Raw genomic sequence first — 16,718 nt, 5'->3', positions numbered from 1 at the left:
AAAAATGGAGAGAAGAAAAATGGAGAAGAGTCGGATCCGATTCAAATATTCTCTCTCACATTTAATGTGATATCTTTCCTTTTTAGATCATTTTAAAAAATATTACTTTATTATAATTAAAATAATTTAATTTTAATTTTTTTATTCTTATTGAAATAATTTATACTCACATAATATTTAAGAATTATTTTCTCTATTCTATATTAACTGAATTTTTGAAGCATTTTTTAGTTAAAAAAATAATTAAATTATTTATCATTTTCTTTAATGAAGTTTGATATTTTACCGAAAATAAATTGTATTATTAAACACCGCATCAAACAATATATATAATCAAAAAGAGAATGTAGAATTTAAGACGAATAATCCATTTTTAAATTACTTAAGCTCAACCTCGTTTACGTCGTTTGTGGAAGGTGTTATTATTATTAGCTTACTGAAACACGCCACGTCTTCCTGCATACACTGCAAGCACTCACACAAGAAAAACGAATTTGGCAGTAACAACAGAATTCCAAATACTCCTTTTCCATCGGAGATCGGAACAACTTCTTTTTCCGTCAATGGCGAATCCACGCAAACGGAAAGGATACAACCTGGAGTACAGAGCGAGCGACGATGATTCATGGTATAGCGTACGGCTCGTAATGAAAGGCCAAACAATGACCGTGAAGTATGAGGGATATACGGAGGAATGTGACGAGGTTTTTCACGCTGGAGATTTCAAGTCGAAGGAGGAGGTTGATGAGCTGGTTAAGAGGTTTAGGTCTGTGTCGCCTCAGATGCAGGATAGCGAGTGTGGTAGTCTCAAGGAAGGGATGATTGTCTGTGTAGGATGTAACGCTTTCGGCGGGGAGGACATGCTGTTTTACGACGCTGTTATTGAAGCGGTGAGTTGTGTATCGCCGTTTCTGTCGGTATTTAATTCTTCTGTTTTTTTATGTTTGTATATAAGTTAAACGTTTATCGCTGCTGTGAGAGAATGCTATGGTGATGAAAATTCATTTTTCAACCAACATTTTCCGTGAAAGTTTTGCTTATTTGTCCAAATCAGTGATATCTCTTTGTCTGGCCATAGATTTTGAAGCTGTAACATGAAAGTTTGAGTTTCTGAAGTTGTGAATTATGTAACTTGAAGTTGTGTTTCGACATGCATTTTATCTGGAGAAAAATTTAAACTTCTGTGAGGGGTAAGTAGAGTATTAACTTTGATTGTATACTCTCAGTTATACATCTTCTGGTAAAGTAAATTTTCTCCTCCCCGCTCATGGACATAGGTCTAATTGACCAAATCCTGTAAATATTACGTCTCTGTCACTTTCTGTTACTGTCATTAACAATTTATTCTGTCAAATTGAGCAATGTTCCAGTGTTGATCTAACACTGGAGAAATAGAAAACCAAGCTAAGCAATGACTACAAGTATCCCACTTTCTCTTTGGTTGTATTTCATTAGCAGGACTTGACAAGGGATCATATTCTTGAGGCATAAATATTTCTTTCTTTTATATTTTTGGTTTAATTGTGTGTTCATTTCCTTTTTATCAATAATTGATAGCGTATATTTTCTTTGCTTACTTGGCCTGAAAAATAGTTAAGAAAAAAAGATGAACTACTTGTTACTTGCCAAATGACAGCATAAACTACTGAATTGCTTCAAATTTGACCCTTCCTCTCTTTGGTAGATACACAATGTGGATCATTCATTTTGCAATGGAGAGGAAGAGTGTTTATGCACCTTTGTAATATCTTGGCTTCATGGTCCAAAGAAAGGATACTTAACCGATACCGGAATTGAAGGCATGTGTATTCTAAAAGGTGTTGCTCAAGTTGGTCCGAAAATAGCTTCCTTCTTGAAATTGGTGAACCGGAATCTTGGAAAATCATCTTGCATGTTGACTGCTGCTTCGAAGTATGAGATTTCTGCATCTGAAGGATCATCTTGTGAAAATGGAGGCAGTAATTTGTCTATGATTTCATCCTTTGAGGCAAGTTTTCACTGTATAATGTTCATAAATTGGAGTTAGGATGCATGACCCTTAAACATATCTGTTTCCTTGTTTCCATAGGGAATGAATAATGTCAAGAGTATTGTTGCTGTGACAACAGGAGGTTTGCTCTGAAACTCCATCACTTGTTATGATGCAAAACTTTCAGCTTTTCTTAACTTCTTCCTTGTGAACTGCAGCAACAAACAGTAAATATAGCAGGCTTTGGGAAGATGACAAAGATCTTGGAGGGCAATGTCCAAGTTCCCATTTTATGTTTATTGAAAACTTGGAGAGAAACTTATTACCATCATCATTTAGGGATTTTATACATGAACATACTTCTGTTCCATCACAAGCATACATTTTACCAAGTCCGTCCATGCCATATGCGAGAGGTATTATTGTGGTAGATTCTGAAGATAAGCGTCAGAAGATACTCCAGTTTTTGGATAATCCATCCCACCTTATTGTGTCCTCAACTGGAAGGTATGCCTCATGCATTCAGTCTCTTAATTAAGAATGTTGTTTCTTAAGCTGGTGCGTAACTTTTATTATCTCTTTCTCATTGTAGTGTCTTCATTGGCATGTATAGTTTGTCATCTGATGCTAAAGGCCTAAAACTCTAGAGTCTTCACTATACCTTTGTTCTATACTATTTCTATTTGAACAAGGCCTGTGAATTGTGATAGATTATAATATTTCTCTACCTATACTACGTGTAGTTGGTCTTAGAGTCTAGCTTTTAATTTCATTTCTTGCCTCTAGACAGATTATGAGGTCGAAGCAAATTTTTTTCAACAAATGATCGTGTTTAGTGTAGATGAAACTTGACAAGGACATACAGATATTTTTTGTCTGATCTGCTCAGAAGAGCTTCCTTGATAAAATGGTCTTGCCATCTGGATATTCTGGGTGTGGTACCCTCTGTTAGCAGGCAATGATGTAGAATTCTCTCAAGCTGTCAATATGTCATCTTCTGACTTCTTTATTCGTTTCTTCTTTTCTTTTTTCTTAAATATTCTTTTTGTTTTGCAAAAACAAATGTATTATGGCATGTTATCTTCCGCTGCCTTGTGATTTGAACTTCACACCATTGTTATATCAACTATCTTTACCCCTTGTTATAGGCCATTTGTGTACTTGTATGTAAAACGTAAACCTTTCTCTTCATCTTGATTGATTTTGGTTGAATTGATGATTGGCTGATATAAGGTGTTTTGAAATAGTCACCTCAATAATAGCTCATATTTTATACATACCTCTCCTTTGCCCCTGGGGGAGGTGGGATCCGGTCACCCAAAACCTAAAAGAATAGATGTATTCTAGGTGGCTGCGTCTAAGACAATCTTTATGTATTTGAAGTTTTGAACTCTAAAAGACATGTACACCATATTTTGAAATAGTTGGAACTGTTCTTGGAACATGCTTTTAGAATCAATGCATGGTTTCATTTGCAAATCTCTGGTACCTCTTAACAACAGTAATTTACTAAGGATTGCTTGAATATTATGCATTCCTGATTACCATGTCCATACTTATCTGTAGATAAAGTTGAAATTTTAGTTATCTTAGATATTGCAGTATTAGTTTCTGAGATAAAATACATTAGCGTAGTAGCAGAGTACATAGGTATGAACACAAATTCCTTTTGCTTCAAATCCTGTTTAAGCTTCCTTTTGCCATGGGTCTGGAATTCCTGGTACTTTATGTATTTCAAGATCCTCAAACCTTTCAAAGTTATTCTAGAATGTGCTGCCAATGAAGAGGGAATCTAATATGCATAATAGACAACGTGACTATAGTCCATGTCTCCAAGTGGATGAACTATTGGTCCTCGTAATATTTTCCCATTTCACAGTAGTGATTCCATGAAGCAGTTGAGCAATTTATGTACTCTTTGATTTTCTTTATTCTCAGTCTCTAAAATTGGTTTACTCCAATTCCCCAATATCTACGTGGTAATGAAGCATTATACCGTGTTTGGGTGCCACTTTGGTTTCTAGTGCTGTTTTTACTAGTGATTTAGATTTTTCAAGATCTTCAAATAATCCTCTCTCCAATTTTGTGCCAGACCTGTAGAACCTAGAACCTGCTGCTATTAATGCAAACCATCAAGATTTTCATTCTTCTGCATACATCTTCTAGATTCTAAATTAGCTAGAGAATCATGTGTTTTTTATTTGTCTTTCACAGGCCATTGGTTATAACTGAAAGAAAATTAAGGCACGGCATGATTAAGATGTGGTCAGGAAGCTACGAACCTCAGGTAAGATCTTATAATAGTATAGTTACATTTGAATAGGTTGTAAGGCCTCAAAGGAGACCCACCTTTCCTGGATGTGGCAGCATTTCACAAATGAAAAAACATCAGTAGGAAATATAGGTCATCATTGTGAGGAAATTGTGCTATTTAGACATGTTAGAGAAATAGGTTCAACATCGGACCAAATGCTTTGTCTCAGTATTAGTTGGATCAAATGAAGAAGAGCAAAGTCACACTGGCACCTGTTGAATAAATTGCCAACTCCTGAATCAAATTCATGCATGAAGAAGCTTAACTTATTGGTCAAGTCCCTGGGTTATTTATATGGAATATCACTTTTGCTGAATTTTGATCTTGCCCAAGTCATATGCATTTGAATTCTGGTGGTTTCTCCTATTGCCCTTTTTCAACATCGATCTCCCTAACATCACCTGAGGTGGCCTGTCTTTATGTAGGATATGTGTCTAGTAATGGACAAAGATCTGATGTTGGTCCATTCAGGAACAGAAGCTTATGAAAGAGCAAAGAAGTTAAAAGATTTATTTCTAGAGTTCATGAGTCATCAACGGCTGCTCTATAAGAAGTTCTCTGTGGAAGAGATGATGCTTTTGCAGACACAGCAACAGTTCAACCAGATCATAGATGTGTAAAAACTAGTATATAATGGTATATTGCTCATGCATAATTTGGCCATTGCAACATGTACATCTCCGAAGAGAAGAGAAGCTATCGAATTTCTATAACATTAGAAGGTTGGAAGAGAAGCTATGCTTTTATATTTTAGGAGTTCACTTTCTCCTCACCTTTAAAGCTGAATAGTGAATATGGTAAAGTCATGCTCACGGAGCTTCTAAGAAAATCATGTTTTTTAGCAAGCTTGTTAAATGTAGTATTGTTTTCAATTTTCATTATACCAATCGAGCCAGGAATCCTAATAGCTTCTCCTCGTAATGAAGTAGAAATACTACACATGAATTTTGTATACTTTTGTGAAGAAGAATTTGGTTAACCGGTAAATTTGATATTCTCAAGCTGTCTAGCTTTGATGTATGTTTTGGCAACATATGTCACACACACAATTAATCCTTAGTCATTCTTGATTCTCATTGTTGTGTTCGTTTCAGTCATAAACATTGACTAAGTTCATAAGGCGAAGAGAATTAGCCTTGTATTAATTCTCCTTAAAGCAGTTTACACTCTACACTCACATAATTGTCTTTCGTAACTTTATTTAATTCCTTGAACCTAGATCTTGGGATTTCTAGTCAACTAAGTAGAGTTATTATAGAGTTATTATGAAGACTTGTTCTCGGTCATAATCCTATTCCATTTAATGATTTATCAACCATCTCTTTACTTTGACATTTTATTAATGGATCAAACACATATCTTCTAACTTTGCATAGTCAATTATGATAATTTCACTAGAGAGTAATTATTTAATGATATTATGTCTTCGTGTATGAGGCAAGACTTCCTATTATACATAACATTTTTAGCTCTTTGTAACTAACTGTCATTTGACGAATTATAGTATCAAGTAATTGTGTTAGCAATTCTGATAGGATATCATATTACCTAATTCATCATAAAAACAATAATTTTGTGTCAAACTTACCTATATACAAGATTATGATTTATAATAATGATAATGAATGTTATCAATGAAACATTTGCATAATTTGAAATTAGTAAGTGTGTTTGTTTTATACGATTGACTATGTTTGATAATTTTAAAACTTGTGAATATAAGTCATGTTTCATATTTTTCAATAACAAAAAAAAAGTTAAAATGTACTTTAAAAATAACGACCAAATACATTTTAAAACTTCTTCTAAATTTGATTTTTCAGAACATTTGAAAATCTACCTACAAGTGTTGTGGATTTTCAAATTGAAGTTTCTTTAGAAAATAAAAAATATATCCCAAATTAACAATTAAAAAAAAAGGACAAATTACTTAACTACACTCCTTTTCTTACCTTAATATCCATTTATCCCTACTTATTTCAAAAATCCCTTATTTACCTATGTATCCCGTGCACAACACTATGTATCCCGCTATGTGGAATGTATCAAACGCTATGTATCCCGTGCACAACGTTATGTATCCCGCTATGTGGAATGTATCAAACTTAATGTATCATGTGCACAACGCTATGTATCTCGCTATGTGGAATGTATCAAACCTAATGTATCTCGTGCACAACACTATGTATCCCGCAAACATCATTTTTAAGAGATTTTTGATAAATAAAAAACTAGAAGGGATATGATGTTATTTAATACTTATAATATGATTCCTCTAATTTTATTTTTTTTTAAAAAAACCCCAAATGAACGTTTTGCTAAACCAACACAAATGTTAAAATAAATTTAATCAAAATCTAATTCCAAAAGCAAAAAAAAAATCTCCAGAAAATCTTTCTTTTCCCCTTTCCAAAACCAGTATCACACAAAAAAACTTAACAAAAATCAAATCTCAATACTTTTAGGTGATTGATGTTTTTGAGAAAACTACTATTGTGAAAAAAGTGGGTGAAATTCATGGTGGATCTTCAATCATTGTTTGATTATTGAGATTTGAGATATAATTGATACTGAAATGTGGAGTTTAATGGCGTTGTACTGAAGAAAACAAAGAGTACACAGATTTATATGTAAACCAAGTAAAGCATATCAGAGCAGTATTGTTCAAATGGGCTGGGGAAGAGCGACATACGAGGGAGTAATTGTGGTGGGATCATTATGCTTACTGGGTTGGACAGGGCTATGGTTTTTGAATCGCAGATTGTACAAAGAGTATGAAGAGAAGAGAGTACTGGTTCAAATCATATTCAGTGTTGTTTTCGCTTTATCGTGCAATCTATTTGAGCTTGTTCTTTTCGAGATCATTCCAATTCTTTCGAAAGAGTATGTTTTGCTTTTTTGTTTTTGCAGTATTGTTGGATTTATGCTTTGTAGAGTTTATTTGTTTAGTTGAGAACTGGGGTTTGGATGATTTTTTGTTAGTTGATGGTAGTAATAGAGCATTTATGGGATGAGAAATCAGGATCTTTGTGTTGTTGTGTTTGGTTGATTGGGAGTGAGTGAGCTGACAGTGCGTGATTATGGGTTCATACCGGAGAGAATGGGCTCAGCTAAAATGGGGATTATGCTGTTTCTAGTTTGAGATTGTCTTTGCAGGGGATAGAGGGAAATTCTTCATTGGATCTATGATGTAGGAATAGATGAACTGATGATCTTGGGATGGAGGGATTACATCCCGATAGATCAATCAATGAGCTAGGCATCAATCCCAAACTAGTGGGGTTGGTTATATGAATCCACTATATTTGTTCTTTTCAATTGGGACTAGCTTCCTTTCAGTACTGGTAAATAATTTGTAATTTTAGGCAAATTATGGGTATTAAAACTATCATTTCTTTTAATCTCACAGTTAGAGCATAGCCATGCGTCTCCACCATATAGGAATGATGGATTTAAATCAATCGCTGTTTTCATCAATATATATTACCATATGCGAATAGTGGATGGAACTTATTTGTTAATACTCAACACAGTCGAACCATATGAACAACTAGCATTTTTGACACCAGTTTGGTCACCATAACCATTTGATGTCACTAAATTAATGTTGTATCATCCTTTCTCAATGTTTCATCATATGAAATATAAGTTAACATCATGATTGTTCATAGAAGTTTGAATATGTCCTTTTTCTTACATATCTGAACTATTGTACTCTTTCTCTACTCATTTGATACATTTATACTCATCAATAGACACAGAATATGGTTAGTTATGTTATTCCTACCTTTCTGAGGTACTTTTAAACATCTATAAGGATGCCATCTGCAGTTTTAGATATAGGAAAGTTTCAATTTCTGGTTAGCAAGTTGCAGCCAGGAAAATGTAACATAATCTCTCTATTGATTATTACTCTACTGGAAACTGAATATTGTGATCCTTTGCCATTTGGTTCAGTTTTTTCTCAAGTTCATTTCCTCAATTATTCCTTATTTTTTATTTGTTTGATTCTTTTTTTCCCTCCCTCCTAACTTATAGATGATAAAGGGCGTTATGGCTCTTATTATATTTAGAATGAGCTATGAATGTTGATGGTCAGTTGTGTTGGAAGGTGGGAGATACAATTTCGAAATATATTCTTAAGCTATATGATAGAACATTCAACTCGAAAAAGTCCTATAGCAAACTGTTATTTCTGAAAATCATGTCTTTCACTCTCTCATTTTGTTTCTTTTCAACTCAAGATCTTTATTGTTTTACATGTAAGAGTAGCAAATCTTTTTCTAAAGCTTGCCAGATTTAATATTAAAAAACTTCACATATTTTTGTTCTTCGAAGTCCTCTTTTGGTGTCAGGTGAGTTAGGATTACATTCATAGTTTAGCTTCCTGTATGAATGTCTATAATTGTTAACTGCTGCTTCATCCTGCTGATCCTAAAGTCAAACATACCAAAAGATTGCATCATCACATTGGCATTTTTTTGTGACACATAACATTTTTGTCCAAACACTATGTCCTCAATACTAGTTCCATGTATGACCTATAAAATAATAGTTCCATGTATGAATCTAGTAGATTACATCATACGCCCTTCATTCCATTAAAAGATCACCTGTTGTGACCTACTTGTATTTTAAGAATAAAATGTTTAACCACATTACTGTATTCACTTTGGTCATAGAATGTTTGAAGTAATAGTTTTGTGAAGAAAAATGGAATAATTAGTTGAAAACACTTCATACCATTTTACTATTTATATGAAGTAGTATTTCTTATATTAGTTTGAATTGTTCGAGAGAGAGAAGTTTTATATGAATAGGTCAGTAGGTCTTTTTGGAGGGAACACTATCTTCAGTCAGTTTTACTAGCTTTGCGCTATCTTTTTGGTTTTTATAAGTTGTTTAATTGATTAACCATTCTGTGTTAACTGTAGGGCAAGATGGATGAATTGGAAGGTGGATTTATTTTGTTTGATTCTGTTACTAGTCTTCATGTTGCCCTACTATCATTGCTACCTGATGCTTTGCAACAGCGGTAAGTTGCTTTAATTATGATCATGCTCAATTAAAACTTCAGTTTTCACCTTTATGCACCTTTATTGAGTGTGCGGGAGGGAGGGGGATTTAAGTGAGTGTCCTACATAGATTGAGAGAATGAGTTGTTGTTTGCTGCTATGATCTTGAGTAATCATCACCTCAAAGCTAGCTTTTAGGGTTGGATTTAGGCCCAAGGTCCATATTTTGAACAGTGTATATTGTTGTACTTTAACCGAACCCAATTTGTTTGGCACTGAGGCGCTGTTGTTGTATATTGTTGTACTGAAGGTACATCATTGTCCTTTTATGCAACTTCATTGTAAATCAACTGACTACTCCTAAATCTCCAGTAAGTGCCCAAAAAATAATATTATAGTGACCATGAGTAATTAGGACAAAGTCTTGAATGTAACCATAGAGCAGTTTGATTATAGTACTCCACTGCTGTTCCAGCATTCTCTCTCTCATGCACACAAGTTGCATACTTTTTAACCATTAAAAAGATTTGCTCACACTTCAATGAATCTTAGATTGTACCATCTTAATCACCTCTCTTCAAAAGATGTTCTGAATTTTGATTTTGTATTTCAGGCATGAGGAAGGAACGGGCTGCAGTGGGTGCTATCTTATTCTTGTTGGCTTTTCTCTACGGTTTTTGGCGCTTGGGCATTCACTTTCCCATGCCTTCACCTGACAGAGGTTTGTGTATTTCTTTTGTTGCACGTTGATCTTGTTTTCCACCCTCCTTGTTGATTTTTTGAATATTGAAATAATGTTCTTTAGGCCATGCCTTTATGAATAAGACATCATAATGACATGACTATAAGGTTTCCTTAATATTCTTACTGTAATTTCAAATATTTGTGTGAAGAAAGAAAGCTACTCTCCCCGACCATCTTTTTATTCAAATTTTCTCTTTTGAACATCTTTGTTACGGAACAGGACTAAACTCAGGATCTTTTCAGCTCTATCTTAGCCGGCATAGTGTTTGCCTGCTAACTTAAAGCATCTCTACCTGATGGATGAAGCAGTAATGATTTGTAAAAATTAAGTAAGATAATTAAAAATGATATAGTATAAAAATGAATAATTGTTTAAGGGTATTATTAGAGTCCCATACTAGTTCAAGGTATGAGTGGTAGCCTCATTCTATGTTTTTGGACAATTTCCACCTCATTCTGGGTTTAGTTGGGTCCAATTTGCATTTTAAAATATAATATTAGAGCGAGATCGAACCCTATTCTTGGTTTATGCAATTTGTGCTCCCGTGTTATGTTGTCCATGCTATGAATGTCTACTCCTAGGCATGCGAGGGGATGTCAGAGTTTAACAGTGAGGGCCTATAATGACACATTAGACTACGTGGGAGGTCCACTTAAGTTACTTAAAGTGGATGAGTAAATAATTTAGCCCAAGTATTTTTGTAATTTTTCCTCAGAGACTCTTGTCATCTTTGTATCCCCAGTCTCCTGCCATGTAATGATGTTTCTACATTCTTTTTTCAGGATTTTTCACCATAACTCAGCTGGTTAGCAGGATTGGTGTGATTGGCGTGACTGTCATGGCTATCCTTTCTGGTTTTGGAGCAGTCAATTTGCCATACAGTTATCTATCTCTATTCATCAGGTAAGATGTGTGCATAGATCCACTTTAAGTTGGTGCATGTGAGTGTTAACTCAGTTGGTTTCTAGTTTATCTTCTTGGAGATGGCATGAAACTAGATCTGATTGTGAATTCTACAGTACATTCCTTTCTTAAACCTCCTTAGTTCAATGGAATTGCTGTTATTTTTAATAAAGATAGCTTTGGTTAATAACCTTTTGCTTTTGTCTACAACCTACTATACCCTTACTTAGAGTAGTTTTTACCCAATTTGAAGTTAATGCCCCTAGTATTTAGTCAAATATATGTTGAACTGAAGCATATAGCAAAAGGAACGATATTATATTTATAAGTAATCATGTTTGGTTTTTTGGTATCCTGACTCTTTCTGTATTGAAGAGAAATAGAGGAATCAGAGATCAAAGGACTGGAGAGGCAGCTGATGCAGTCAATTGAAACTTGTATTACAAAGAAAAAGAGAATTATTCTTTGTCAGAGAGAAATAGAGAGGATCCAAGATTCGGAAGAGGTTAATTGGCCAACTTAAGTTTTTTGCTTTTGTATGCTTTCATTATGTGTACACACACCCCAAAAAGCATGGAAAGAAACACAGATTATTGTTTGTAGGTGGCCTGTACTTTTCTTCTTTTTCATACCAGTGCAAAGTCATCGATGATAGATCAGTTCTAAATGGGCTATTGGGGTACGTTATTAAGACCCTTTATTATGCCTTTATATTTCCCTTATCCTATCCTCGTTTGAAGTTATGCGGTTCCTGAAAATATCCAGAGTTGGGTATAGTACTACTGTATATTCATTCAAGTGGTTCAACCCATTTGACCTTGGGAATAGCCATTAATAACATTGCAATCACACTTCGAAATAGTGGTCAATTAGCTACAGTTGTGGGTGTTGTAAGAGTTTGCAAGTATTTCATGCATGAAGCAATTTCTTGAGTATCCCTCTGATGCCCTTTTCTAGATCAATAGCAAAATTTTGTAAAGATATTGATGAAAAATCTTTTAACTTTGCTTTAGAAACCATAACTTAATTTCTTGCTGGAGTTGTATTGCGACTTCCTGTATTTAAAGAAAGGTTTAGCTAATGTTTGCGCGAGTCAATAGCTCAATTTTCGCGTCAGCTGCTATTGTCAAGAGATAATAAAAGAATGAAAAGGCAAGGTGTCCTTTTGTGGTTCTGAACATTTGCAGTTTCTTTATATATTTTATTTTAAGTGTGTTCTTTGATATGGTTCTACTGCAGAAAACAAAATCCAGTTCCTTCTTTAAGCGCATTGTGGGAACAGTTGTACGATCTGTTCAGGATGACCAAAAGGAGCAAGGTTAGTGCATGGTAGAACGTCTCTCGTGGAAAATTTATTGATTCAAGTGCATATATGCCTCTGTGTACAAGATTTTTTTTTCTTTTATTTCTCCTACATGTGCTGATTGTAGTTAATTTCTGTACATGATATTTGCATTACTTCTAACAATTCTCTGACACACTTCTCTTTGGTGTTGAATTCACTTCATGCATGAAGATATTAGAAACATGGAAAACGAGGTTCAGGCCTTAGAGGAGCTATCAAAGCAGTTGTTCTTGGAAATTTATGAGCTTCGCCAAGCTAAGGTTCATCTTGAACTTTGTTTTATGTTGCGCTATTTTTTACCCGTCCATCTCGCTAAAGAATGACCTAGTATGACCAATGTGATTTTTTAAGAGAGTGAAGTCTGAACAAAATTATCATTCTGATTTAGTAGGAGGTTTAAACTACAGTTTAGAGTGTGAAAATTTTTAGTAGTTATGCTGTATATATAACATCAATATTTGAAACAATGAGAAATAGAATCAAGTTACCTTCTCAAAAGGAAAGAAAAGTAGTAGTATCAAGTTATATTAACTTGAATTGACCAACAAACAAGTTTACTTTTTTTGATCCATACCAATAAGGACTTATATTAGTTCGAATTGTTGGAAAGAGTGTTGAAACATTCCTTTTAATGAAATAGGTCTGGGCAATTTGTTTTCTTTGGCTGTTGTTTGTGAGATTTCCTAGTTGAAGGGTTTGGGGGAGAGGGGCTGTCTGCTGTATTTGCTAGTCTCTTACTCAACAAGGTAGTCCCTCTATATATGTGTGTGTGTGTGTTCAGCTTCCCTGAATTCAAGTCTTTATGTTGCCATTTTATAATTTTTTCATTGTTTTTACCTTAAGATAGCAGAAAAATATTCCTTTATTTTATAGTTTTTCCATTGTTTTCATTTTACTTGGATTTGCTGTTCTTGAGCCGAGGGTCTTCCGGAAATAACCTCTCTACCTTCACTAGGTAGTGGTAAGGTTTGCGTACACTCTGCCCTCCCCAGACCCCATTTGTGGGATTTCACTGGGAATGTTGTTGTTGTCTGCAAGCTCATATAATGTTGTGGTCCATCATCTAGTTCAGCTTGTAGTGTAATTACTTCTTTGAATTTATTCAGTTCAATTGGTTTGAAACTACTTTCTGTGTGTTTAGCTGACTCAATTTGTCCATCACACCAGGAAGCTGCTGCTTATTCTCGAACATGGAAGGGTCATTTGCAGAATCTTTTGGGCTATGTGTGTTCTGTCTATTGTGTGTATAAAATGATAAAGGTATGAAAAAGACGTTAAATTTGTTAAATTTGAGCATCTCTCACATGGTGTCTACTATTTTCCTCTTCATATGACATGCCAACATCAGTGTTAGCAGGAAAATTGATTGATGTTTAATATTGATAGACACTAGTGCAGAAACTTTTGTGGTCTTTCATTTCTATATCATAATTAATACTTTGACATGGATACTACAAAGTTTGTTCATGTTGAGGATTTTACTGCACTGTACACAGGTCTTCTTTTTTGTTGCTTTCACCCCTTCCAAGTTCTGCCTTTTAATATAATAGTATTTGAGCCAGACAAGCTAATTGACCATTTAATATTTGCAGTCTCTTCAGAGCGTTGTTTTCAAGGAGGTACGCTTCTATATTAGAATTCCATATGCTTAATGGTTCACTTTTCTTTACATAATTTATAGCTGAATCCTGCATACCAAGCGTATATTGGATAAAGTTTGACACAAGCATACTGTTTTTGACAGGCTGGTTCTGTAGATCCTGTAACAAGGACAATCAGCATATTTTTACAGTTCTTTGACATAGGAATTGATGTCAACTTATTATCACAGGTTCCTCTACTCTCTGCATTATTTCGTCTACTCATGGTATTCATGGTTGTTAAGAAGTCCACATTGGTAGAGGGATGTGAAATTGGTCTCCTTATATGGACTTGGACAAACCTCCCGTCATGAATTAGTTTTTTGGGTTGAGTTAGACCCAGGTGTCATATCTTTACATGGTATCAGAGCCGGCCCATCCCAAGTTGTTGTTCACAGATGTTGGACACCCATTTAGAAATGTTCACGCTCCAGTTGAGGTCTGGGTGTGCGGGGGAGTGTTAAGAAGTCCCACATCGGTAGTGGGATGGGAAATTGGTCTCCTTATATGGACTTGGACAAACCTCCCCTCATGAGCTAGCTTTTGGGGTTGAGTTAGGCCCAGGTGCCATATCTTTACAATGGTTATGGTGCTTCTTAAATGGTTAGCCTATCATTTGAATGAAGCTATTGCTTCCGGTAATACATTTTGGTGATGAACGTTCAGAATTGAGTTTCGATTGAGAAGCTAGCTTCTAGAACACTTGCATGAAATTGGAAGTAATTGGTGCTTCTTAAATGGTTAGCCTATCATTTGAATGAAGCTATTGCTTCCGGTTATACATTTTGGTGATGAACGTTCAACAATGAATTTCGATTGAGAAGCTAGCTTCTAGAACACTTGCATGAAATTGGAAGTAATTGGGTAGAAAATGGAAGTGCTTGAAGAAGGTGGTTTGTATTTATCTGTAGAAAAATCACTGAAGGGAAACTAGATCTACATTATTGTGTTTGAAAAAGTGAAAGCTGAGAAGCTAATTCAACACAATAGCAATTTCCCCCTTTTTTTGGTGTGATAATGGATAAGTAAGCTTATTAAAAGTATATAAGAATTAAAACAAAGTATGGCATCTAAAATAAATCTCATCGACAAGAGGATAATCTTTAACATTATACTGTTATTAACATCAAGTCGAGGTAATATTTACCACCTGAGTGAAATTAATTATTTCACATAACAGAAAACAATGTTAGGTTGGATAAGGGGTGACTGATCTATGAGTGACATTGTAAGCTTTAGGAGCTCGTACTGAGGCTATATCGTATTGGTTTATGATTTCTGCTAGTATTTCATCTCTCATTTTCTGGACATGAGTTATCTGATCATTTTTCTGTTGTGCAGTACATTTCTCTCATGTTCATTGGGGTGTTGATTGTGGTGTCTGTGAGGGGCTTCTTGACTAACTTGATGAAGGTAAATTTATGCTTCATGGTCCCATCTTCAAGTTTGATGTATGCCACAATTTATGGTTTATGTATTAGGTAACATCTGTTCAACTTGTTGACTGTGTTACTATATCAGTTGCTTTGAGGTATCAATTTTAATTTCAATTCTTTAAGGTTTAACACAGATGTGAAATCAAAGTAGGTGATTAAGTTTGATGATTAAACTCGCCAATTTGTTGCACATGTACCCTCACAGATAGAAGCAAGGAAACTACTTGACATCTTTAACTGTTTGAAAAATGAACAACCAACTTTTTATTTACTCAATTATCCTGCAGCTAACTTGAAGTATTTTGGTTGTGTCCAGTTCTTTTTCGCAGTTTCCAGAGTTGGAAGTGGATCATCAAGTAATGTTGTGCTTTTTCTCTCTGAAATCATGGGAATGTACTTCCTTTCCTCCATTCTTTTGATCAGAAAGAGTCTGGCAACTGAATATCGGTATGGTTACAACTAATGAGCTATCTATTCTCAATATTTGTTAATAGATCACTTGCTTTGTAATGTTCTGCACTTTAAACTATTCACTGCCTATTTCCACTTAACGAGTTGTTGGCAAGAAAGAAACTTGAATATTTGGTGTATGTAATAATGGCTATAACTTTGGAACTCACCATTTTGCGAACATGGGAAAATGCTATTAAGCTAGCTAGTAACTTAGTTGATTTTGATACATGATCTGATATCGAGAAAAACATTCTACACTCGGTGTCTACACTATACTCTAACCCGATTAATGTTGGCAGGATAATCATCACGGATGTATTAGGTGGAGATATACAATTCGATTTCTATCACAGGTGGTTTGATGCAATATTCGTAGCCAGTGCTTTCTTATCTCTGCTTTTGCTCTCAGCACATTATACAGCTCGAAAGGCCGATAATAAGCACCCAATTGATTAAACCATATTCCTGAGTGAAGATGCTATATTTTATGTTTAGGCCAGAATCAATTACACTCTATTCTTTGTAATGATGTATCATTGATATAGTAACAATTTTGTATGATCAAAGCCATCTGGTTTTCATCTAATAGTTATCTATCTTCGTAAATATGAAGCTTAATTAATTTTATCACAAAATGCTAGCAGGTCTTGTTTATTTTTTTCTATTTTGGTATGTTCATTTTTATTTTTTTTGGGTTTTTCCTCCGGTGTTCGGAGCCTGCATTGGAGCCCCAACTAAATTTAAATTCAGATCGCGCTCCCAATAGAATTTTCTCCCTACTCGGGGCTTGAATCGGAGACGTTTGGTTAAGAATGGAGTACTCTTACCATTGCATCACAACCCTCATTGGTGGGCTTTTTCATTAACTGCCTCAACTACTCAAGCTGACTAATGGATG

General features: G+C 34.8%; 2 protein-coding genes across 3 annotated transcripts; both read left to right on the top strand.

Moving 5' to 3' along the window:
- Positions 1-396: 396 nt before the first annotated feature.
- LOC125876423 (uncharacterized) lies at positions 397-5,026 on the top strand. The gene is made up of 6 exons (XM_049557606.1): positions 397-890; positions 1,685-1,987; positions 2,069-2,111; positions 2,188-2,476; positions 4,184-4,256; positions 4,709-5,026. Exons 1-6 carry the CDS (start codon positions 564-566, stop codon positions 4,901-4,903), a joined length of 1,230 nt encoding a protein of 409 aa, XP_049413563.1. The 5' UTR covers positions 397-563; the 3' UTR covers positions 4,904-5,026.
- Positions 5,027-6,661: 1,635 nt separating this feature from the next.
- On the top strand, positions 6,662-16,406 carry LOC125876588 (GPCR-type G protein 1-like). Of its 2 annotated transcripts, XM_049557799.1 has the most exons (13): positions 6,666-7,166; positions 9,218-9,318; positions 9,912-10,019; positions 10,826-10,946; positions 11,322-11,451; positions 12,186-12,264; positions 12,463-12,551; positions 13,459-13,551; positions 13,884-13,910; positions 14,036-14,122; positions 15,273-15,344; positions 15,684-15,814; positions 16,120-16,406. In XM_049557799.1, the coding sequence occupies exons 1-13, from the start codon at positions 6,952-6,954 to the stop codon at positions 16,274-16,276; spliced, it is 1,410 nt and encodes a 469-aa protein (XP_049413756.1). In that variant the 5' UTR covers positions 6,666-6,951; the 3' UTR covers positions 16,277-16,406. The 2 variants fall into 2 exon arrangements, with proteins under 2 accessions (XP_049413757.1, XP_049413756.1); XM_049557800.1 differs by lacking the exons at positions 15,684-15,814; positions 16,120-16,406 and adding an exon at positions 15,519-15,554 and having other exon boundaries at positions 6,662-7,166.
- The last annotated feature ends 312 nt before the right edge of the window (positions 16,407-16,718 follow it).

Source organism: Solanum stenotomum, chromosome 9 (assembly GCF_019186545.1).
Source record: "Solanum stenotomum isolate F172 chromosome 9, ASM1918654v1, whole genome shotgun sequence".
Lineage (NCBI taxonomy): Eukaryota > Viridiplantae > Streptophyta > Magnoliopsida > Solanales > Solanaceae > Solanum > Solanum stenotomum.
The sequence above is the reverse complement of the archived record's forward strand: the minus strand, read 5'-3'. Positions and strand labels throughout refer to the sequence as shown.